At 46.4% G+C, this 23,337-nt stretch overlaps 1 protein-coding gene across 3 annotated transcripts in view; it reads left to right on the top strand.

Moving 5' to 3' along the window:
* HIPK2 (homeodomain interacting protein kinase 2) overlaps positions 1-23,337 on the top strand; it is a 138,710-nt gene that overhangs the window by 30,900 nt on the left and 84,473 nt on the right. For all 3 annotated transcript variants that reach the window (XM_082280218.1, XM_082280216.1, XM_082280217.1), the window contains exon 2: positions 12,823-13,921. In XM_082280218.1, coding sequence (XP_082136344.1) covers positions 12,823-13,921 — 1,099 coding nt within the window. The remainder of the gene's footprint in view (positions 1-12,822; positions 13,922-23,337) is intronic.

Here is a 23,337-nt window from a genome sequence, read left to right as displayed (position 1 = left end):
CCACAGAGGGGCCTGTACTGTTGATGTGCCACACATGCTGTCCCCGTAACTCCCTGGTGCTTCAGGGTCCTCCATGCCTGGCTCAGCTGCAGCTTGTGGCACGAGGTCTGTGGAATAACAGTGAGCTGTGCAGGGACAGGGTTCCCCCAGCAGCTGCGCAGTGTGACCCAGCCGCTGCGATTCGGGGTTGTTGTTCCATGAGAGCACAGAGAGACAGCTGTCCTGAATTCACTCGTTAAACTTTTGTAATCATCATAAAAAAACTGCTTGGTAAATACAGTTTCTGTGCCCAAAAGCAACTGCCCCACTTCCTTTTGTTCTGCAGATAATAGACATAAAAATGAAATATGGACCTGTGTTCTTAAAAGGTCACAGTTATTTGGTTGTCAGGGAGATTGCATATCGAAATAGGTCTTGTTAAGTTTTGATGATATGCTAAAGGAATTGAATAAATTAGGACTTTGGTTCACAGAAGCTGGAAAATGGGCTAGGAATATCTCATGACCTGGAAGATGGAGATGGCCATCCCTTTTTCCTAATGCCACTGGAATGGGGAAACTGGATGGAGAAGGGCTTTGTGCCAGGTGCAGAACCAGTGGCCATAGAATCATTAAGGCTGGAAAAGACTCCTAAGATCCTCGAATCCAGCCTTTGACTGAACACCGCCCTGCCAACTAAACCATAGCACTAAGTGCCATTCTAGTAGTTTCTGGAACACTTCTAGGGATGGTGACTCCACCACTTGCCTGGGCAGCCCATTCTAGTGCTTAACCACCCTTTCAGGGAAAACATTATTCCTGATGTTCAGCCTGAACCTGTCCTGGCACAACTTGAGGCTGTTTTCTCTTGTCCTGTTGCTGGTTGCCTGGGAAAAGAGACCATCCCCATCCTAATGTGCTACAACTTCCTTTCACGTAGTTGTAGTGAGTAATGAGGTTAGCCCTGAGCCTCCTCTTCTCCAGACTAAACAACCCCAGCTCCCTCAGCTGCTCCTCATAGGACTTACTCTCCAGACCCTTCACCAGCTCCACTGCCTTCTCTGGATATGCTGCAGCACCTCCATGTCTTTCTCGTAGTGAGGGTCCCAGAACTGAACACAGGATCTGAGGTGCACCCTCACCAGTGCCAATTGCAGAGGGACAGTCCCTGCCCTGGTCCTTCTGGCCACAGTGTTTCTGATCTGGATGCCACTGGCCTTCTTGCCCACCTGGACCCGCTCCTGGCTCGTGTTTAGCTGCCAATGGACCGGCACCCCCAGGTCCTTTTCCACTGGGCTGCTTTCCGGCCATGTTTGTCAGCTCTTGTTTTGCATTGTCCTGGTTTCATTTAAGGCATTCTTCTGCCTGGCTCAGAATAACAGCTCATAGTGTCAGTGATCTCCAGCCCTTTCTGCCTAATGCATGGTTGGTTACTAGGGGTACTGCCGTCATACACATTTTAGCTGTGGATGTGATGACCACATATTTTGTATTGCTTTCCAAGATTTGGCTGGATGACTCAGCTGGTCCTCTGGTGACTCATTTCAGTCTCCCATGAGCCCAGGAAGGAGTAAAGAGGGAAGCGTGGCTATTTTCAGATATGAAAAATGACCAAAACCAAGGACTGTGTCCACAAAGGAGTACTGCAAACATCAGATTAATTGGGCATTTGTGCTAGGTGTAAACTTGCTGCTTCCCACTGAAATTCTTTACACAGTTATTGTGCTTCTGCTGAATCTAGTTTTCAGTCTCTTCTTCCTTTTCATCCATATGGATGTTGGAAAGCTCTCAGTGAGTTTTGAGTACATAAGGTCTGATGAAAGTTCACAGGACTTTTGGTACTAAATTCCCCTGGCTGTTTTTTTTTGGTTTGGGGTGGGTTTTTTTATGGCAGTTTCCCCCTCTCATTTGCTGGGAGCATCACAATTTTTCTAGCAAAACCCATAGGCTCACCCCAGGCTATTTTACTCCCTAGCCATTCCTATGACTATTGCAAAGCTAAGATGCCCAAGGTTCTCCTGAACATATTGAGAGCTCTTGTGATTTGACCACAAGTTGTTGCTAATCTGTTTTTTCTGGCACCTGTGGAAACAGTGGTGTATTGGCTCCTTGTGAGAAAATCATACAGAGCTTATTTTCACAGAAACTCTTCTTTCCCCCATGACTCAGTTTGGCCAGACTTCCCTTACATCATTAGTCAAAACCCATAGATGTGACTGTGGACAGCTTGGCTGCGACATCACCGACACGTTGGTGATTCTGAACTCATTGTCCCACTACATCTAAGCTCAATCCTTTCATTCCATTGCGTAGGAAAAGGAAAGAATTGAATGTTCTGTGTTGAAAGCACATGGCTGCAGAACAGTTGCAGCAGTGCCAAAAAGATATTTATGAAGAGGTGGGGCAAGTGGCTGCATGCTGCTGGAAGTGCAAAGTGGCATGTCAACTCTTAAATGTAGGATCAGGGATGAGAAGAAGGCTTGACAGCCCCTTTATCTAGTCTATCAGCTGCAGCTATCTCTCCTTTCTACTGTGGATTTTTGGTTCTGCAGGTTTGGTTTCAGCTGTTGGTGCCTTACCCATGAGTGCCACACAGCAGGTACTCATGGTCAGCACTTGTACCTGAAGTGTGCTCTGGTGCCTGGGTCTCTGCAGGGCACTGTGCAGGTTCTTGAAAGCACTGAGTGATCTGGAGTAAAGTCACACCTAGGGAGTGTTTATTGTCCACTCTGGCTGTGGGGTCCCCCAGTCTAGCCTGTCTCAGTGGTAGCATGCCTCAGGCTGCACTGCAGAAGGCATTTGGCCTGTGTCACACTGGATGTCCATGTTTAGCTTCACTCCTCTTCTGTCATGCTCTAATTTTGACAGTGCAAGAAGCCCATCAGCCATGGTGTTAAGCACTGCAGAGCTGAGTAAATAAGTATGTCAATAAATAATCATATCCTGCACAAAAGAGAAACCTGGGGGAGAGACTGATGGTAGCCAGGGAGTTCTGCTGATACAGGTGGAGATTTTTATTGTTTTGTTTCTCTTAATGACTTCCCTTGGACTGATTTCTTTTCTTTTAGAGCTTTGAGGGGGAGTAGGCTGTTAGTGCTGTCCCTGAGCTTCTTCATCACACACAAGAGCCTTATATCCTCCTTTCTCAAGTAGATAGCCTTTCCTGAGCTTCTGGATGTTTACTCTTCAAGGCTCTGAAATCCTTCATGTAGTTTATCCCTATGCCTAAATCAGGAGTTTCTTCTGTGGAAGCAAGAGATTTGTACATTACCTAGGCTGTCCTTCCTTGGCCAAACAGGCCTCTTCTCTGCATGCTGATCTGGCCTCTGTCCTATTAGACCTTGCTTAAAAATAAAGTTGCTGTGAAGACAGTGGGAGATCAGGTGTGCACCAGCCCCAGCAAGCCAGCCAGCAGTGAGGCTGGTGCAGGTGTCCAGAGGCACTTCTGGGGGGGGTTGCTTGGGGTAGCATCACTCATTTCTTTTGGAGATTATGACATTCATTGCCTTCGTGGGTCATCTGGCTGTGCAAGCAAGTGTTTACATGTCTATGTGTGCCTGAGCGTGACCATGTGTTTTGTATGACAGAGGTCAGTACAACCCCAAATATAGCAAACAGAATCATTGGTTCCCACACATAAACCTGTCAACACACCATATTCTCATGGAGACTGCAGCAGCTCTCTGTCTCCGTGGTCTCCTACAAGAGCCACTCACCAGTCTCAAAGGTGAATGGACCAAGAGAGACAGTTGTTTTTGGGAGAAATGAGTCCACATCTGAATCCTGCACCCTGTGTCTCCTTGATGGTTTTTGCTTTGGGCCTGCTGGCTCAGTCCCACTGTGCCTGTTCTGGTCCCAGCTCATGGCCTGTTTCACATGATGCATTTCTGGGTTTATAGCCCTACTTTGGAATGCAAACCAAAAGCCACAGGTGACAGCAAGGAAAGGTTTCTGACTGTTTGCCCATAACTTTGGGGATGTTTTCTTGGCCTAAGTGATGAGGAAGATAAAGTCTGGAAGACAGGGTGAAAAATGCTCAAGGTGTGTTTCCTTGAGGAACTGAAGTCTTTTCTCTGTGCAGGTCAGGTGTGTGTTTGTGGCATGATGTGAAGGCAGGTTACTTACAGAATTGTTGCAACTCCTTAAACTGGAGGTCAGGTGATCAACCTGCAGTATCTTTTCATTTCCTAAAACACCCCATAGCCCTCAATGTTTGAGAGTGCTGTAGGTCCTGTGTTTGGTCATTCTTACTTGAAATTGGTATGTGGCTGTCAGGAGGCCAACAAATCAGTCTGTCTCAATTTTCTGCTTTGGCAGAACCCTGTGCCCAGCTTCCCCACTTTCTCCTTGCATCTCCATCTTCCTTTGCAGCCCAGATCCTGTGTATTCCATCCAGACCTCACCAGGGGCTTGTTTCTCTCCAGCAGGTCTGTATCCTGATGGAAATCAAATTAAAGAAGGGACCTTGTGAATAGGCAAACTGATGTTTTCAACCCATCTAGAGCTTGATCTGAGTTTCAGATTTTGTAAACAAAGCAAGGGCTGAATGTCATGCAGTGGCCTCTTTGCAAATAAAACACTTAAGAAAAAATCCTGTGGGAGTGAGAGGCTCAGCCAGAGACTCCAGTGAGCCTTGCCCATGTCTTGCCTTCACAAGTAGTGTTGTTTCTAACAAGTGAGGTATGCGAGGTGTCAGGCATTCCCTGTGGTTTCACCACACTTGCAGGCCAGTTGGAGTCATTGGCATTACAAAGTTAATATTTACAAGTGGAAAGTAATCCAGGTGGGGAGACAGCCATCGTGGAAAAAGCCAAAATGACCTTTCCACTAGGCGGTTGTGAGAAGCCTCGAATATGCCAGTGTTGTGTGGGTGAGGGGAGCACAACCAGAGCAGCAAAGTAAACCTGATTCATTTTGGTTCCTTTTTGAGAGGCCTTGGTGCCCTCTCCCAGGAGCTAAGGTAACGGAGAGCCAGGTGGGATGGCCAGTGAAGTCTAGGGTCAGGAAGGTTGAGAAAGTCGCTCTTTCCCCTGTAAGATGGGGTACTGTGGTCATTTCCTGTTTGGAAGATGAACAGCAGTGACTTGAGCCATGCTGCCTGGAAAGCATAGCCATGCCAAGATCACCCTTCTTTCAGTTCTGCTTTCAGGATGCAGCTCTGTTAGCAGGTAGCAATCAGAGATGGAGCTTGTTGGAACCTAGAGGCTTCTGCCTTATAGACCTGCTTGGAGGTTAATTGTAGGGATGCAGACATTAGGCTGGACTACAAGGCAAACAAAGGACAGTTTCACATTTACTGCAGAGACTGTCTTGTACAGTTCTACAGAGGGAGCTTTGGGTGCTGTGGAAATGCCGTGGTTACTGTTTGTTCCACTTTGTGACTGTAGAGGACAGATGGGAAGGAGGAAGGTGGCCAGAACACATACGATGTTGCCAAACAGTCCTACCTGGCACATTGATGTGAGTAACTGCTTTTGGGCTCATCTGGCTCCATTTTGGCTTCAGGATGAGGAAACATTCCTTGGTAGCTTGCTTTCCCCATCTCCTCTGGCTGTACCCAGTGCTTCAGGAGCTCATTCAGGCATGGCATTGTAGGAGCCTCAGCATGTCACGCCTCATTTTGCGTGGTGCTGTGGGTGTTGCTGCAGTCTTCAGCTCTTTAAACAGATGTGGTGCTGCTCCTAGGTCCCCCAGCAGCCTGCAGCACAGCTCCAGCCAGGCGTTCCACACTTGCTTCAGCTCTGCTGGGCCTCTCTCCAAGAAATCTGAAAGAGGGATTTCTTCAGCAAAGCATTTGTTAGACATCCTTCAGTGTCCTCCAAAGATAAAGCTTCAAAGCAGGGCTTCTGTCAATCCCACCTGTCTGATTTCATCTTGCTCTTTCTTTCTCATCCCATCTCTGACTCCCAAGCAGACTTCCTTCTCCTCTGAGGCCCTTGGGAGTACTGATCATTTGGTTGTAAAACTTCTACCTGACTTCCCTGACACCCACTTTCCTAAAATACCTTTATGCTTACATTGTGTGTAAGTTCCTTCACACTCTCATGCAGACCTTGAAGGCTTTCAGGTGCTGCCCCTGCCTCGTCTTTATTGTTTATCACCTCATTTTGTTCTTGGGACTCCAGAAGTCCTCCGTGGCTTGGAGGACTGTTGCTCAGGAAGCTACGTCTGGTAGGGCTGTGATCTGCCTTCTCAAGCCCCAGAGACCTGACATGGGCACCACAGACTCTCAGGTTTCTCACTTTATGTTTGGAGAGCACTTTGACATCTTGGTAGAGCATTTGCAGTGTCATTTCGTGATTTCTATGGAGGTGACAATCTTTCTGTCTGCTTTGACAGATACACTGAAGAGGGTTTACTTACTGGGGTCTGGCTCTGTTTTGTCAAGGCTGTAGACTATTAAATTGTATTCACTTGCTGTCTTCATTTGCTTTCCACTCAGTAACATTGAGGCATCCTGGAGAGAAGTTTTGCACTATTCCAGCTGTGCCAGGTTTTCCCATAAGAAGGTATCTAGGGGTTATCTTTCAGTTCAGGACTGCTGCACCTTCTCACGCCGAGATCTAGAAATTGGTGTCAGATCCAGTTGCTGCAGCATCTACAGGGAAGCGACGGGGCAGCCTCTGGTGAGATATATTTTAACCTGTGTCCTCAGGTGTTGCATAGTTAATTAACTATAATGTGAAACATAAACTAGTCACATGATTAACTGAGGAAATCTGTAATATCTCTTGTCATTACTGCAGTTCATTCCAGTGGGAGATGGAGGTGACCCTGAAAGAATCTTGCACTGAGGTGTAATAAAGTATTCAAATGTAAATGTATGTATTTGTCCTGAGATTTTGCTTCATGTGCCTAAAACCAGGAATATGTCAGAGAAGCCCATAGCTTGTTATCCAGGCTCATCTGCCCCTGTGCCCACACCAAAAGGATGAGTAAGAATCGTAATGTTTCTAAATTACACATAAGAAAGCTTTCAGTAGCCAGCAGACTAGCTGCCCTGGATTTAGGAAGTTAAAGGGAGAATGAGGAAGGGAATAAAGATGGTTTGTGAGGAGAGACAACAGTATCCTGAGCCACATGCCAAAATAACCTGATCAGGCTGTGATAAGGAATAACTGCCTACACCACCTCCATGCTCAAGAGTACTAAGTAAGTCCAGGTCGATAATTTTCATCATACCTCTGAAGGAAAGTCATGACATGCAGAGTGAAATAGTAGGCAGGGTTGTTGATGCTATAAATGCAGGAAAGGGATATGTAGGAGGGCAGTTGGGGTGTTAGGGAGAGAAGGGGTTTGAAGGTAATGATGGTGAGAGTGCCCTGGCCATTGCTCTGCAGGGATGTGCTTTTTGGGTGGGGATGAGAGGGAGGGAGATGGGTGCTCAGCTTTGTCCATTTGGTTTTGTTTGTGGCTATGCCGCGCATTGGGAAGTCTTGTTTTTCGTTTGGCCACAGGACATGGATCAAATATGGCAGGTTGGAGCCATGTGAATCCAGGTCTGGAGCAGTGCAGGGGACAGGCTCTGTCACATCTTACATCTTTGAGGACTGCTGTGCACTACATAGGCATTTAGAAAACTACTAATTAGGCTGAGACAGTTTTACTAGCAGGACAGGAAAAGCAGAGCAGGAAGGCAGGGAGATTTTCACCTGGAACGAAGGCCCCCTTGACATCTTATGCTCACCAGGAACAGGAAGGAGCTGAGGTTGTTGAGGTCTGAGCTCTGCTTTGTGGTTGTCTCCAAACATTTGGAGCACAAGGGAAAGAATTTGTATAGCCTCCAGGGACATAAATTTTCAGGAGGTTCTGAGAGTGCAGTGGTGCTGGGGACAATGCCTCCAAAGGAGCCACACCAAGGCCACTGTGAAGAAGAGTGCTGTGCTTGAGACATGCCTATTTTGAAGGTGCAATGCATTAGCCATACCTGACAGATCCCCTTTTCATTTCCTTCTCAACCTGGGCATGTATATGGGTTTGCAGGCTTGTGCCTCTGTGGGGAGAAGTGGAAGATACTTATTTCAGCATTGTCTTGTGAGCATCATTTATATGCTGAACACATGCCATGTGCTTTCTACAGTATTTTTCAAGCAGGCACTGTCGTTCTGGCAGCAGCCAGGAAGCAGCCTCTGGTTACAGAGCACTGGTAGCTCTGCAGGTACTGCAGAAGGTCTGACTTCCTACTTAATACAGGGCACCAGCTTGGTCTCTTGCCACCTCAAAGGCCACACTTAAAAATCAGCAGTAAGTGCTGGGAGTAAACCAGAAGAAAACATCAGTGACTTTCAAACTGTTCCTTCTTTAGTCCCCAAAGTGTATTTTTTGCCCTTTAGGGTGAGGTGGGTGGATAGGGAACTTTACCTCATTTGCTTTCCTGAAACCTGTTAGAAGTACAAGTGAGGCGGCTGCGTGATTTGTGTGTGCATGCAGAAGAGGGCCATCTGAATTGTAAATAGCACCTGCTAAATTATTATTAAGTGAAAGCTGACGTGGGAGGAGTTCTCAGGAACAAAAAACCTCAAGTCTTTTAACAAAAGTCGTTCCAGCTGTTTTAACACTGTCCCCTAGCTGCACACTACCTACTTCAGCTCATGTAGATGCTATGGGGAGTTATGTGAGTCATATCAAGGACAGGGGAGGCCCCATTAAATCCAGTTACTGTCAGTTTTGTGAGAGCTTTAAATGACTACACTAAACTCATTATTAAAGAAAGGAACTATCAATTTTATTTAATGCATGGTGCCCAACCCTGATTCTGCTCCCAGCCCAGAGATTCACCATGCTCAGGGGTGATACAAAACTTAGACCTACACTCTTCAGGACATGTATTTAGCTGTTGCAGAGTCCTGGCTGCATCCTGGCTGGCTAATAGGTGCCTGCCCTGCACCCATGCCAAGCTCAGTTGGAGTTGCCACTTGGCTTAGTCCAGCCAAAGCTTTTGGTGGGGTAGGTGGGGCTGCTGAGCTGGGCTTCAGGTGAGCAGGAGTGCTCAGTGGGCGGAGCTGCTCATCCTGAGTATCCTCACCCGCTCCACTCCTGGCAGAGTGCAAAAAAGTGAGGAGCCAGGTGCCAGCCTTGGGCATGCCAGGCAAAATGCGGAAAGGTGACTGCTGGAATCTTCCTGTAGAGAAGAGAGATGATATGAGAGGCCCAACCTTGCACGGATTTCTTGTCAGACCTGTGAGTGGGGGGTTAAAAGAACTTTTCCCAAGTGAAACATCCCATTTTCCATCTCTCTGCAGCTTATGGCCCCTCTGCCTTTCCAAGACCCCAGGAGCAAGAACGCTCCCCAGGGGTGTCCCCACTGTCTCTGAGACATCGGTGTCACTGGGCTGGCATGGATCACCCCATTACTGCCGGCTTGTTTCCTCATGGACATTGTGGCAAGCTGTTGTCAGCCTATGTAATCAAAAGGCTGAAGGTGTAAATCATATTACAGGCTGTAATGAGGAATTTGATTCCTGTAACAAAACCATCCAACTTTTATTCACATTTATTATTGTTCCTGCTATTGCCATGGAGCAAAAATCCTTTTTGAAAAAAAGAATATGCCACCAGCACAGTTTTATTGTGTCCCCAGGAAATTTAGGATTGTGTTTTTCTCGCATTAACTGCACAGGAAAATTTGCAATAAAAATTACTTTGCTGCAGAAGCTGCCTTTTCCTATCACCAAGCTGTCAAATCAGCCTGTAATTTCTAGGTATCGGACTATGCTGAAGAACTCACTGAGTTATTCTCCCTACAATGCGTGCCCCTAAAACCTCAAACATGAGAAAATCATTTTGGATGTAAGGAAGAAGATTGCATAGTTCTTTTTTTAGGGGAAAAAAGCAACCTTTTCTGTGATGAGATCCAACCTCTGAGAAGGGCAGCACTGGCAGCAGAAGAGTCCAAAGTCCTCTCTTTATCCACAGAAGCACTGCTTCCTCCACCCCCTCCATTTTTGGGGTACCAGGGTGAGTCAGTGTTTATCCCCTGTTCCTGTCCTCTGCTGAGGCTGCCAGCAGTGTTTCAGGGACAGCAAGGGGCTGGTTGTCGATGTGGAAACCAGCCCCTAACAACAACTCGTTTCACCAAAGGGCACAGGCAGCCATCTGACATTGACAATGTTGAGTGACTGCTGACCTTGTTTTTAGCGTCAGCTGATATCAACTGGAGCCCTGCCAGTTTGCACCAGTTGAAAGTCTGTCCCTTAATGGTGGTGATTATCCTGATTTTTACAGTGGCGCTGAGAAAGTTGCAGCTGCTGCGCTTCACATCCTTGACTTTAATTTGCTATGCCTCAGTCTTTTGGTGTTATCTTTAGAGGATCGTGCGAGAAGAACGTCTCTCCTTGTTTTGCATCAGTCATTTTTTTCCCTTCTTATTTTGTACGAAGAGAGATTGCTCAAGCACACTGTGGAGTGAAAGCCATAAAACTATAAATTACACCTCTGCTAGGTCCACAATATGTTACCAATTACATCTGCCATATTATTCGTGTCCAGGGGGAAAACATACATCAAACCACCCCCTCTCTCCAGGCAGGTCAGTACTGTACTAGAAGGAACACCGTGATTCTTCTTAATCAGTGGAAAAACAAACATGGTTTGGGCTCACTCACATGCGATCTTTGTGTCCAGGATGACAAGTTGAGTAGCACTGCTGCGGTTCTCCGAGCTCGCCGCCTGCCACATGCCATGGCATTCGTGACAGCATCATTGCCCTGTGGAAAGGAGAGAGGAGAGAAGGTACTTAGAGGGGCAAGGAGCTGGAGGGAGTCTGAGTACCCAGTTGCAGGGACCTTGGAAATTGCTGCCGAGGAGGTTGGGGGAGCAGGGGGTAGTGGAGTTAAAAAGAATGCCGGCAAACAATCAGAAATCCCCTCAGAGCCAGGAGTCATGTCTGCAGAGGGCAGCACGCTGTGGTTTGCAGGGCTTCCTTGTTAGAGAGAGGTCAGCAGGGTGTTGTGTTGCGTGTTCAAGCCCAGGTGAGAGTTTCCCCGTGTATCCTGATGGGGTTTTCGTTTGCTTCTGCCCCGTCCTCGTAAATTCATCACTGCAGCAGGGATGAAGGCAGGGGTGGTGAAGCAAACTGGAGTGATTGCTTGGCTGGTTACTTCTGAGTAGTTACTCATGGTGGGTTTTGGCTCACCACACCACCCCTCTCCTGAGCACTTCCTGGCCTTTGGGCTGCTGGGAATTAACTGGAAATGAATGTTGGGTATGTTTAGAACTGTTTACTTGACTACTGAGCTTTGTGAGTGTGGAGTGACATCCGTATTTTTATGTATGAGTGTGTAAGTTTATGCATACGTGCGTGTGAGTGTGTACGCATGAGCTCCAGAGAATCTTCTGAAGAGGAACATGAACTAGTGAAGTATGAGGAGGCCAAGTCAGATGCTGTCAGGCCTCCACATGAAGCAGTTGTCCATGTGCACTGCAGAGTTTGTTGTGGTTTTGTTACTGAAGCATTCATTCAGCTTTTAACTTTTTAAAGTTGAAAACAAGTCAAGGTTATGTTTGTGCTTAATAATTCAACAATGGTGCCAGCTCAGCATATTGTCTTTTTCTTCCCTAGTCATTCTGGTTTATTAAAAAGAAACACTGATGACAGATAGAAGGGTGAAGGAGGCTGTGCCTTTCTGCTCTAACTCCTGCTGGGCACTGACTCCTTCCCCAGGAATCCCCATGGATTTGTGTTCTTCACAATACGTTTGCCCCAGCAGACCTATCCCTACCCTGGGCAGGGAAAGCTGGCAGCAAGTCAGGACTTAGCTGTCCCCTTCTCTGTGCACCACATCTTTTTCCTCTGAATAGGCACATTTTCTGTTTCAGTGGAATATTACTCAGAATCCTTCAGTAAGTCTGTCTCAGTGATACATTATTTTCACTTTGGTTATGAGGTTGTGGGGTTGTTTTTTGATGGTCTGGGGTTTTTTTAATAAAGATTTAGAAGACCACTAACTCTTCTGAAACCAAATGAGCTTGCAAAAATTAATTAATTTTTGTCTTTTCTGTAAAAATAAAGCTATATAAGGAGCTAATTCTGCAACATGCTAATGTGTATGTTGCTTCATAATCAATGCTGTTCACTTCCAGGGGATCTGCTTTCCAGTGACGGTATTGTCACTGTGAATAAGAATAGATGAACAAAATTTTATAAATCTGGGAGCACTGAGAGCACACAGTGAAGCTCATGTTGTGTAACTCCCATCTCCAGTGTCCCTGAGCACAGACTAGCATTGTGCACAATTCCCACTCGCAGACTTGGCAAGCAATCTGAAACATCATCTTCTGTTCTGGCTCCTCAACTTTATCTATGCACCTCCATTTTGTCACAGTGTATCTTCTCCTGGTCCCATCTTGACTCTGTGCAGGCCAGAAGCTACACGGTGGTTTTATGGAAATAAGTGGAGAGCGTAAATCAGATCCACCAAACTGCTTAAGATTGGATGAGCCTGAGGATTTGAGATTTGGCTTCTGTAGTCAGAATACTTTGCGGTATTTGACATGAGTTCTTCCAGAGAGCTAGATATATTCCTGGAGACAATGGGAATAGGAGTCTCTTTAGGCAGAGGAGGTAAAAATAACATGTACATTCCTGTTATTAAAAATGAAAGGGGGGAGAGCAAGAGAGCACAAATCTTGAATGTTAGTACAGTTCAATCCGGGGTAAGGATTTATTTTAGAGCATAATATTTTATTTGCGTCAAATACACATATCTGGAAGAACTGGCTTTTTGTGTGTGTGCATGTGCTGTATCTGAAGCTCCTATCCCATTTTCCTTTTCTGCCACTGAGCAAATGGAAAAAGCTGGGGAAGGCATCTTGACCCTGGTTTCACTCTGATGTTGTATTGCAGGTATGGCCTCGCATGTGCAAGTTTTCTCTCCTCATACCCTTCAGTCAAGTGCCTTCTGTAGCGTGAAGAAACTGAAAGTGGAGCCGAGTTCGAACTGGGATATGACTGGGTACGGCACACACAGCAAAGTCTACAACCAGAGCAAGAACGTGCAGTCCTCCCAAGCAGCCGCCGCAGCAGCCGTCAACGCCTCTCTCCAGATCCCCAATCCGAGCATCCCTTACGAGCAGACCATCATCTTCCCAGCAAGCACGGGGCACATCGTGGTTACATCTGCCAACAGCACTTCTGGTGTGGTTGCAGTGTCTGGGCAAACACTGGGCGGGCCACACAACCTGATGCGTCGCAGCACTGTGAGCCTTCTGGACACCTACCAAAAATGTGGACTTAAGCGCAAGAGTGAGGAGATTGAGAACACAAGCAGCGTGCAGATTATCGAGGAGCATCCACCAATGATTCAGAACAATGCCAGTGGGGCCACTGTAGCCACCGCCACCACCTCCACGGCCACTTCCAAAAACAGTGGCTCCAACAGTGAAGGGGATTACCAGCTGGTGCAACATGAGGTGCTCTGTTCCATGACCAACACGTACGAAGTGTTAGAGTTTCTTGGCCGTGGAACCTTCGGACAAGTAGTCAAATGCTGGAAACGTGGCACTAATGAGATTGTGGCTATCAAGATCCTAAAAAACCACCCTTCTTATGCCCGGCAAGGCCAGATTGAAGTGAGCATCCTGGCTCGGCTGAGCACAGAAAGTGCGGATGACTACAACTTTGTCCGTGCTTATGAATGCTTCCAGCACAAGAATCACACATGCTTGGTATTTGAAATGTTGGAGCAGAACCTCTATGATTTCTTAAAACAAAATAAATTCAGTCCCTTGCCCCTTAAGTACATTCGACCAATTCTCCAGCAGGTAGCAACTGCCCTAATGAAGCTGAAAAGCCTGGGACTGATTCATGCTGATCTCAAACCAGAGAACATCATGCTGGTAGACCCATCCCGACAGCCATATAGGGTCAAGGTCATAGACTTTGGTTCAGCTAGCCATGTGTCTAAAGCTGTGTGTTCTACCTACCTTCAATCCAGATACTACAGGTAAGAGACTGGGCTCATGTAACACTACTAGAAGTATTTTACCTATGGAAATTTTCCTCCATTCATTTAAATGAATGAGAGTCCATCCCTTAATCCTAAACAGAGATGGCTCTTAGAAAGGCTTGTTGATGATAAGAAAAAATGATGTTGTAACCTCTTAGAGTTTACTTGCATTGAAAACCATTGTAAGTTTGTAAATAATCATAAAGTGTTGTAAAAAATAGGGTTTGCCAGCTACAGTTCAGAAAGCCTTTCACTTCTGTCAGTACTTTGTTCTCTCTGGAACTGTTTCCAGAAGTGGGGACGTCCATGTTTCCATTCCAAGTCAATGGATATAGGTTCTTCATTTCAGAATTACTTTAACCTAAACAATCAATCTATATTTCAAATGTGTCTTACAGTCTGTACTCATATATGAAACCAGAGGCTTTACAAGTGCAAGGTTGGCCCACAGGAAGACTGTATGGATGCAGAAGATGGTTTGTCAAGGATTAGTTTTCACACAGGCTGTGAGTCAACAGTAGTATTCTGGCTGGCTCTTGTCTGCTCTCCTCCAGGCAAGCAGACAGCCTGGCCAGGCTGGAAACACCTATGGCCACGTGGGAAGCTGTTGGTAGAGGTGAATGAGTATTGTCAGTGATTTGGTGTTGGACTGAGGACCTGTTGTTGTCTGTTGATTTCCACTCACGGGGCTTCGTTACGTGCTAGGATGGGGTTCTGACCTCTGCAGAGGTGTGCCTGAAGTGAAATGTGTGAACCAGCTATAGCCCTCTTCAGTCTGTTGAACAGTTTCAGCAGAGCAGCCTCTTTTCATAACCCTTGGAGGGGCATCCTCGCCCTCTGTCTTGACTCCAAGACACAAAATCTCTCTGTAGATGTTCTCACGTCCTCTCTTTGGTACCAGTCAGCTTGATTCAGCATCCTAGGGACCAAGAAAAGCAATTCTACTGCTGCCTCAGGGGTGGGGGAAAATAGTGAACAGGGTGAAGGGAATTTGTCTTAAGATAACAGCTGAATTTAGAAATGTTCAGACCACATTTTTGTTGTTGTACTTCTGTGAAACAGGGGCAAGGAGAGAAAATGCGATCCTTCTTGATGACTGTTCTAATGAAAATCAGTCCTGGCAGCATCCACAGCTCATCAGATGGGTTACAGAAAAGCAGGGTGGTTGATCTCTTTGTAAATAGGAAAGAAATCTGTCTGCGTGGGGAGGACTGGGGATGAACAATTAACGTGAGTTGATAACAGACCCCTTTCCTACTTCATAAACTTCACAGTGGCAAAGCCTACCTGAACTCTGAGCTTGGAGAGAGTTAATTTTCACAGGAACAGGAACTTCGACAGTGTAGCACTGCAGCAGCTGATTTTTATCTGCTTGTCCTTTGCTCTGAAGGAGGCCAGGAAAAAATCCCCAGCCCTAAAATAGTTTATACCTCAGAAGAGGCTTATTAAATAAGATACTCTACCTGATGACAGTCCCATCGTCCTGGAGAGACATGTTTCTGTGGTAAATATGCAAAAGCTTTTAGAGTTGCAATTACCTGACAGACTAGAAAAAAAAAAAAGAAAGAGAATACAGGCATTTTGTTGCTGAGTTACCTGTGATTCTGCGTTAGCAGCCTAGGTCCCTAGCTAGGGGGGACCTAGGAGGGGTCCCTAGCTAGGAGGGGCACCCAAAATGAAATGTGTGACAGAAAGCAGAAATGAAAGAGAAAAATGGTTCATTCTCAGCGACAAACAAGGAATATTTTTGTGGCAGTCTCTGGGGAAGAAAAGGCCTGATAAAATTTGCTTTTTATATTTTAAATGTTATTCCTGCCCAGTCTGAAGTTGCAGCTTGATACAGATAATAAGTTCTGTCTGTTTAATTCCTTCCTTGTTTTCCATGCCTGAACTGGTGGGAGGAGGGGAAAAGGGGCAGCAGCTCACCAGGAAAAAAAAAAAGAAAAATCTCATTGGGTTGAATTACATCAGCAGGGGGCTGCTGATTAAGCTAAATTCAAGTCATGAGGAAAATTTATGTTCTTCTTCATTTTCTGATGGGGAAAATACAGCACAGAGTAAGACCCCTTCCACTCTAAAGTGAAGGAACTTTCATGCTAAGGGAAACACTGGGCTTTATAAAGATTTCATGTGTCTTCCATTTAATTTACACTTGTTTTGCTTACTAGAGTATAAAAGACAAGGGGGGCTGACTTCAAGAAATGGCACATTTAAGCTGGATGTGAAGGAAAAGCTTCCTCAGACTAGTCAAACCTCTCAGACTCTAAGCAGTCGTGCTAAGAAGGGACAGAAGCCCTGTGCCCCGTGCATATGAAGTAGAGGCTGGATTTCAGCTGGAGGTTTTTTATCATGGACTTTTGCGAGCAAACTCCTAAGTTGTCTCCATATTTTATTAACAACCTGCTTTTTCTTTTTTGTATCACTACTTTTGAGAATGTGATGGCCAAATCCTTTGAAGGATTGAAAGGTGTGTGGGATCCTGCTCCTTCTCAGAGAGGTGTAAGGCCCTTCCCCTTCCTGTAAATGATAGGTCTGTTTTCTTCTCCTGGAGGTAGAGGACAAAATGTCTTTAAACAAACTCTGTGCTTTTTCTTGACCTGAATCTGCATAAACCAAGAGAGCCCCATGGCTGCTTGCAGACTTTCCGTGAGTGATTGGCCATTGCTGCCGTGTAACATGCTCTGAAGATGAACAGGATCCCTTGACCAAGTTTCTTGTGGGAGGAATGGTGAATAGACTTGCTGTCATGCTGCTGGCACTGCTCAGGGGCCCTCACTGGGTGCCCCAAGCCCAGAACTGTCTCTGTCCCACCTGGGATATTTCTAAGCAAATGCTCTCTGGAAGGATGGTGGTAGCATTGAGGTGACAGAACAGGATGAAAAGTATCAAAATGTCTTTAGTACAGCAGAATTGAGCTCTCAACCTTCTTAAGAGGATACAGCCTCCTCTAAGCTAGATCTGCTGCCACAAGTGGTACTCTGGAGATTGGAGATCTGTCTCCCTTGCTCCTGACTATAGGGAGCCCATGGGAGGCAGAACATGATGGTCTAAGGTGGGCTTTGCAGGAACTCCCCCGCTGCCAAGAATCCCTCTCTGGGAGGGCAGTGCCATTGTGTCGCCAGTGCCTGCTGCAGGCCTCAAGAGAAGGGAATGAGCCCCAGCAAGGTCACACCATGGGCCCTGCCTGACATGACAAAGGACATCACAGACACAGTCTGCGGTCAGAGTAGTCATCTAAAAGGAGAGTGCTGTGAAGAGGATCATCCCTCTTCTGCTCACCCATCTTCAGCCTGTGGTGCAGAACTCCCTGTGGTGCAAAGTGTCTCTCTCATGGTATCCTTAGCCAGTGTGTGTAGGACCTGACTGGTCGCTGTCCAAAAGTCCTTTCCTTGGGAGAGGAGTCCCAGCCTGTCCACTCGGTCACCATAGTCCTTCATCTTGTCCCTTACCACCAGCTGCATCAACCTGGGCCTGATTACTGACCCTTCAGGGAGGTTTGTGGTGATGTGGGCATGGTCTGGAGGTGCCTATGTGAGGAACTGAAGCTAACGATGAAGGGCTGCTCTGCCCAGCTCACAGTGCAGGAGCAGGGCTCTGCACTTGGCAGTTTTAGCCAGACATGCTTAAGCTAGAAATGAAGCCCTGTTCACAGAGTAATGGATCAAAAAGCTGTGATAGCCTCTGCATCACAGGGTATCTTCCTGGGATTTTATTTTTGTCCTTCTCCTTTTCATGCTGCAGTTGGAAGAGGAGATCATTGAGCTAGTTTCTATGATATCCATTTTGCAGAGGGTCAGAGGAATGAATGACCAGAGAGATCCCTTCTGGGTTGATAAGCCATGTATGAACAGCTTCCTGGGAAAACCCACATCCTGAGAAATACAAAGCTCAGGCTGCAACAGATGGCGCCTTTGTTAGAGCCCCCATTCATGCACCCAGGTGGAAGAGGGGGTACTGCCCTCTGGGAGGTGGGGGTGGTTGGGGTGGTAAAGAGAGAGTTGAGGTCATCCCTTGTTGGAACAAGAGTGCTTCCCTGTCATGAGGTGGCAGCGTGGGGGTGCCTGGAGCAGTCAGGCTGCTCATGGGGGCACTACCAGCTTGTTACCTTGCCCTCTTGGCTTTTCTTTGCTGTTCAGCTGAAACAGCTACTGTCTTGGCACCTCAGCGATGATAATATTTTGCTAATTAATGGTGTAATCACCTTATGAGATTTAAGTCTTTCAGAATTTGCAAAGTATTGCAGATATAAAATAACGACTGTCACTCCTTCACTATTAGCGAATAAATTCAGGTTTGGTTCCTTGTTTCCAAAAGGCTTTTGGTATGTGGCTTGTCTGGCTTGGGTTGAGGTGTCTGCTTTGTAGGTAAGTGGCCTTTGATGAATGTTTGGATAACAGAGAATGAAGCTGAGTATCAGTTTGAAGAGGTGTTTATCAGTCTAGTTTCAGAGGCTGCAAGAAAATAGGCATGCATAAAGGCTACGTGCATGTTGTCAACCGCCCATACAGAGTGTGTAGTGAGGCTGTGTGCAGGCGTGGGTTTTAACTGGCTCTACATGCTTAGCTGGGTGAGTGCAGGTCTGAGGGATGCAGGGGGCTAAACTGCATCTATCTTGCCACACATGGACATTGTGCCATGACAGGTATCCGTCCCTCGGCCGTGCTGACAGGAAGCCAAAGCAAGGTCGATTTCTGAGCAAAGTCACAACCTATTCCCCATTGTGTGACTCACAAATGTGTCATTCCGGTCAAAACTGCCCTTTAAATGAGGCAGTTGTAATGACACAGGGATGGGCTGTGCTTATTTGTTTACTCACTGAATTGGCATCTGGTATGTCCTCGTATAACAGTGTAATGCATTTGTATTTCAAAATCTTCTGCCATTCTGGACTTGCAAAAACTTCTCTATCTCAGATTTGACTGCTTTTGCAGCTGTGGGATCCACATCGTTCCATTTCAGTCCTACCTGCAAAATTCACTGCTTTACTGGCTCTGCCTCGCCAAGGTAAAGCGCAGGGTGGTTTGAGAAGGAAAGTTTCTTGTGAGGACTGGAGTGAAACCACAAAGTTCATTGCTGAAGTCTAAGCTCTGTTTCACTTGGTGACGATCACGCCTGGTAGGACTGCAGGCTTACAAAACCAGCAATACATTGCAGAAGACTTTGTGGAGGAAAGCAGACTTCAAGCTATACTATTTTAAGCAGTTGTTAATTTCTTTCCCAAGGACACTTGGAGTTTGAAGATGTTTTTTTCAGAATCGAAATTCAGCAGGATTTTTTTTTCAAAACCAAAATCAGGATTAATTGAATCTCAGTTTTATTGTACCCAGACCACCAAGTCTTGGAAGGCAAGAGACATTTAGCTGAAAGCTTTTGGCTTTGGCCCACCTTTGGAATAGTCAGGCCAGGTTGGTTTTTTGGTTTTACAGGACTCAAGCAAAGATAGTTCTTTGCCAAGTTCATCTGTATATAAATCACCTCGGAGAAGGGATGGTAAATCAGCGTTGTGCTCATGGTGCATCCAACAGGAGAGTCATGCTGCCTGTATTCCCTATCTCGGTTCTAATTTAAAACAGAAAAGCCTGTATTTCAGCCTGAACAATCTCCTCAGACTAGACCCTCCCTAGTGTTTTCTTTGCTAAAACCATCTTACTATTTCCGTAGTACGTTTTATTTTGCTCTGAGCAGACATGCCAGCTCCTCCTTTATCTCATCAAAGCTGGTGATGTGCCCCTTTCTTTGAGCCGCCACAGCACCTCCCTGCCCAGCTCCAGCTCATGATGCTGGCCTTTCTCCGAGAGGAGCCCTGCATCCCTGTGTGGAGTCAGAAAGGCCATCTAACACAGGAGGGCTTTGTTTATTTATTAACTAAATGGATAAAATATTCCCAGTTACGTGCCTCCAGGCCCAAGAAGATTTGTAACAAAGGGCTGCTTGCAAGGAACCTGACAGGGAGTCTTTTCCCAGCAAAGAGAAGTCTTCAGTAGAGCAAGGAAGGGAGAACTGTCATGCTGTTTCCTTTTGCCTCATCTGCGTCTGAGAGGTGGAAAATCAAATATCTCAACTGAGTGCTGAGCCAATCCCTTCAGTCCCCTCTCCTCTCTCTGGCAACAGCTCCTGTATGGCAAAGACAGGGCACTGACAGTAATTACTCCTGCAGATCTCAGTTTTGTCTCAGTGGCTGGAGAGGAAGGAACCTGTGTGTCCACTGGCAGGGATCAATTCATTAGGGGTGTTGTGGATCAGAGATTAGTATGTGAACAGCAGCCAGAGGCAGGTACCAGGGTCAGAAGCACTGTTCTTCCGTCAGCTGGTGCCACCCCTCAGGTGAGGGGCTCTGGGTCTGGTGTAAAAGAGCAAACAAAACCTGGGGAGAAGAAGGTAAGTGTAGTTTTCCCAAGGCTGCTGCAGCTTTTAAGCACATCAGTGATCCCCTCAAAGGCAAAGGCAGCCCTCTGGATGCAAGCAGCCCCCTTCACCCTCAGGGGCACTGCCCACAGCCCAGGCAGTGCTGTGCAGGCAGGAAACAGAAGGAGGAGCAGAGCCACGGTGATGTGGCTGCTGACCAGGGCTCAGTGGTCAACCACCAGCTCTGACACAGGTCCTGCCCAAACTGGGGTAACTCATGTCATCCTTCTTCACATCACCTCCAGAGGGACATGATTTTGGAACTGTGCTCCCCTTTCCCTCCACCCTATCTACTCCATAACTTACACGTTTAAACAAACCTTCCCTCTGTGGGCATTTGCACCACCCAGTGCCACGTAGTTCCAGGCCTGGGGCTGACCTCCCCAAAAGCAATACCTTACCATTTGGAAACAAATAACACTTCAAATGGGGCTAAGCTGGAGTTCCCTCATGCTTTCTTCGAGGGCTTGCAGAGAGGAGGCAGTGTGCAAATACGCTTGTTACCAGTCCATGTACTACCACCTGAAGGCATCTGGGAACTCTAACATGAACATCACAAACCTTTTTCTTTTAAACCCAGCAGAGAATCCTAAACTAATCCCTACCTTCTTTATACTTGCTGTCAGAGTAGTTTCAGTAGCATTGTGAAGATCAGGGAGTGGCTTGGAAGTCGTACTCTCCCCACTTGTAGGTTGGCTACAGTACAGGTGTTGGGTTTATGGGGTTTTTTTTTTCCTTTCTTCTCCTGCTACTGTTTCTCTCTCATCACCACCAAAACAAGCCTGTCACAGGATTTCCTGCTGTCTATTTTTCTTCTCTTAAGCTTTGTAAACACAGTAAGTCCTGTTAAGGCTGCAGCCTGGCGAAATGATGTGAAAAATCAAGGTCACTCTTGTATTTACTGTGCCAGGGCAAGCCTGAAACAGCTGCAAATGGCCAGGTTGTTTTACTTAAAAAGAGCTATTTACCTACAAGAAATCAAAACCCTAATTGCAGCTATTGGCTGTAGCACTCCGACTCCATCTCTGTAGGATGTAAAAGACATACTGTGTTTTGGTAAAGATACCTGTGCTCAGCCCAGGGGCTGGGACATGACCAAGCTCAGGACGGTGACGAGCAGTTGCTTCTGCAGCGACAACATGAGTGGAGGTACAATTCACAGGGCTGCAGCAAGAGCCAGGTGCAGTCAGAGACAGCTGTTTGCACGTGTAGGAAAAGCATAAAGTTTGGCCTCTGCTTCTAGTTGCTTACTTCTGTGGTTTTGTGTTTGCTCTTCCTTCTCTCCTCCCACTCAAGTCACTTCCTCACCAAGTGCAAAGGAAGCAGAGCAGGGAGAGGGTGCTCTTCTTTTCAGCTCCGATGACAAAACAGCAGCAGCTCACAGGAGCAGTGGTGTGGTAACCCACAGATGTTGCTCCAGCTATAGGTGGCCAGTGAAGGAGAGTGCACTGCAGTCACTCTTACACACTAGTAGCATTTTCTATGTCTTCCTACATTTATTTCAGTGCGTGTTTGGGTCAGGGCAGTGATGGCTGCTGAGAAGCAAAATGAGGTGGGGGGCTGTTGGGATGAAATCGGTGCTCCAAGTGTGAAAATAAAAGAATTATGAGTAGTGAGATTCCTCATCCTCTCCTGAGTATGAAAAAGCATTAGCAACACAGTTTGCACAGGATTTCAGGGATACTTTGCTCAAGTACCATGTATTTAAATCTTATCAGATTTTTACCTCCCCCTGTACATTTGCTCAGTGCAGGCAGGAGATGTTAATGTAAAATGGAGGAAGCTTACTGTGTATGTCTGTGCATTCATTAGGTTCACAAGTTTTAGGCCCCAGCACAGCGGTACTGGAAAGCTGTGTTACACTGAAGAGCATTTTCTGGTTAGAAAGTATTTCTGCTCTGCTGCTTATTAGCAATGAGGTTAGAAAAGTGACTGACGTTGGTTTATAAATGAATGAGTCATTACCAGAAGAGAAAAATTACCTGAAGATGCGGCAGTTAACACAGGGTTATACATTCCCCATCTTCAGACCCCTGAATGACATGACTCCAGTCTCCAGTTTCTATCTTCTCAAGCCATTTGCTGCACTGATGCCTCCAGTTAGCCTAAGCTTATGCAAAGGCACCTTATTCTCAGGTGGAGGCTCAGTAGCTGCCTCCTTCTCCAGGTTATGCTGGGGAAAAGGAGTAACTCTCAAGCAGTTGAGAGTGCTTTTCTTGCTTGAAAAACCCTAATCTTGTGGCCTGACTTAAGCTGAGTTATAGCCACAGCTGTTACCTGTTTAAGAAGGAAGGTCAAGAAAATGTCCTTGCCTTTTAGGCCAGATCATACAAGAGTTGTTATGTGGTGCTTTACGAGGAAAAAAGAAATGCAGAAGAGAGGCATTCATATACACACACACACACTCTGAGAGATTCACAGTTTTAAGAGGAAGAAAGAAAAGGGAAGTGGCTCTAGGAACTGAGAGAGGGGAAGGGCAGAGGAGGAATCCTCTTACAGGCCATGGTTACCTGGAAGTTGGTGTTTCCCATATAAGGAAAGGTGTGGGAGGAAAGAAGATGAAGTTTCACCCTTGCTATTTGGAGACTTCAAGGCCAGAGATAACCAATTTCCAAACAGGACAGCATCTTTCTCCTGCAGTGGGCTGGAAAGTAATCTGTGAGTCCCTGAGTGGCAGCTTGACTTTTGCTTATTGAAGGACAAAAATAATTGCAGACATAGTTTTACCTGCACAGACATGAGTCATTTTGCTTTACCTTTCATTTTTTGTTTTACCTTTATTTTGCCTTTGTGACTTCATGGGACCAGTACTTGGGTGGACATCCAGGTTCTGTCCCTGGTTCTGCTGGTTTGCATTAGCCAGAGAGTAGCAGACTTCTACTCACTACCAAATCTAGTGTTTGTCTGCAAAGGCTTCTGCTCAGGGAGAGAGGTGGGGTAGATGGGGGGGGATTGACCTGAATCTAACTGGAGTGACTCTGAATTGAAAACTCTGCTGTTCAGAGTGT

The sequence above is a fragment of the Coloeus monedula genome (assembly GCF_965178545.1).
Source record: "Coloeus monedula genome assembly, chromosome: 4".
NCBI classification, from domain to species: domain Eukaryota; kingdom Metazoa; phylum Chordata; class Aves; order Passeriformes; family Corvidae; genus Coloeus; species Coloeus monedula.
This window is presented reverse-complemented; position numbering and strand designations above follow the sequence as displayed.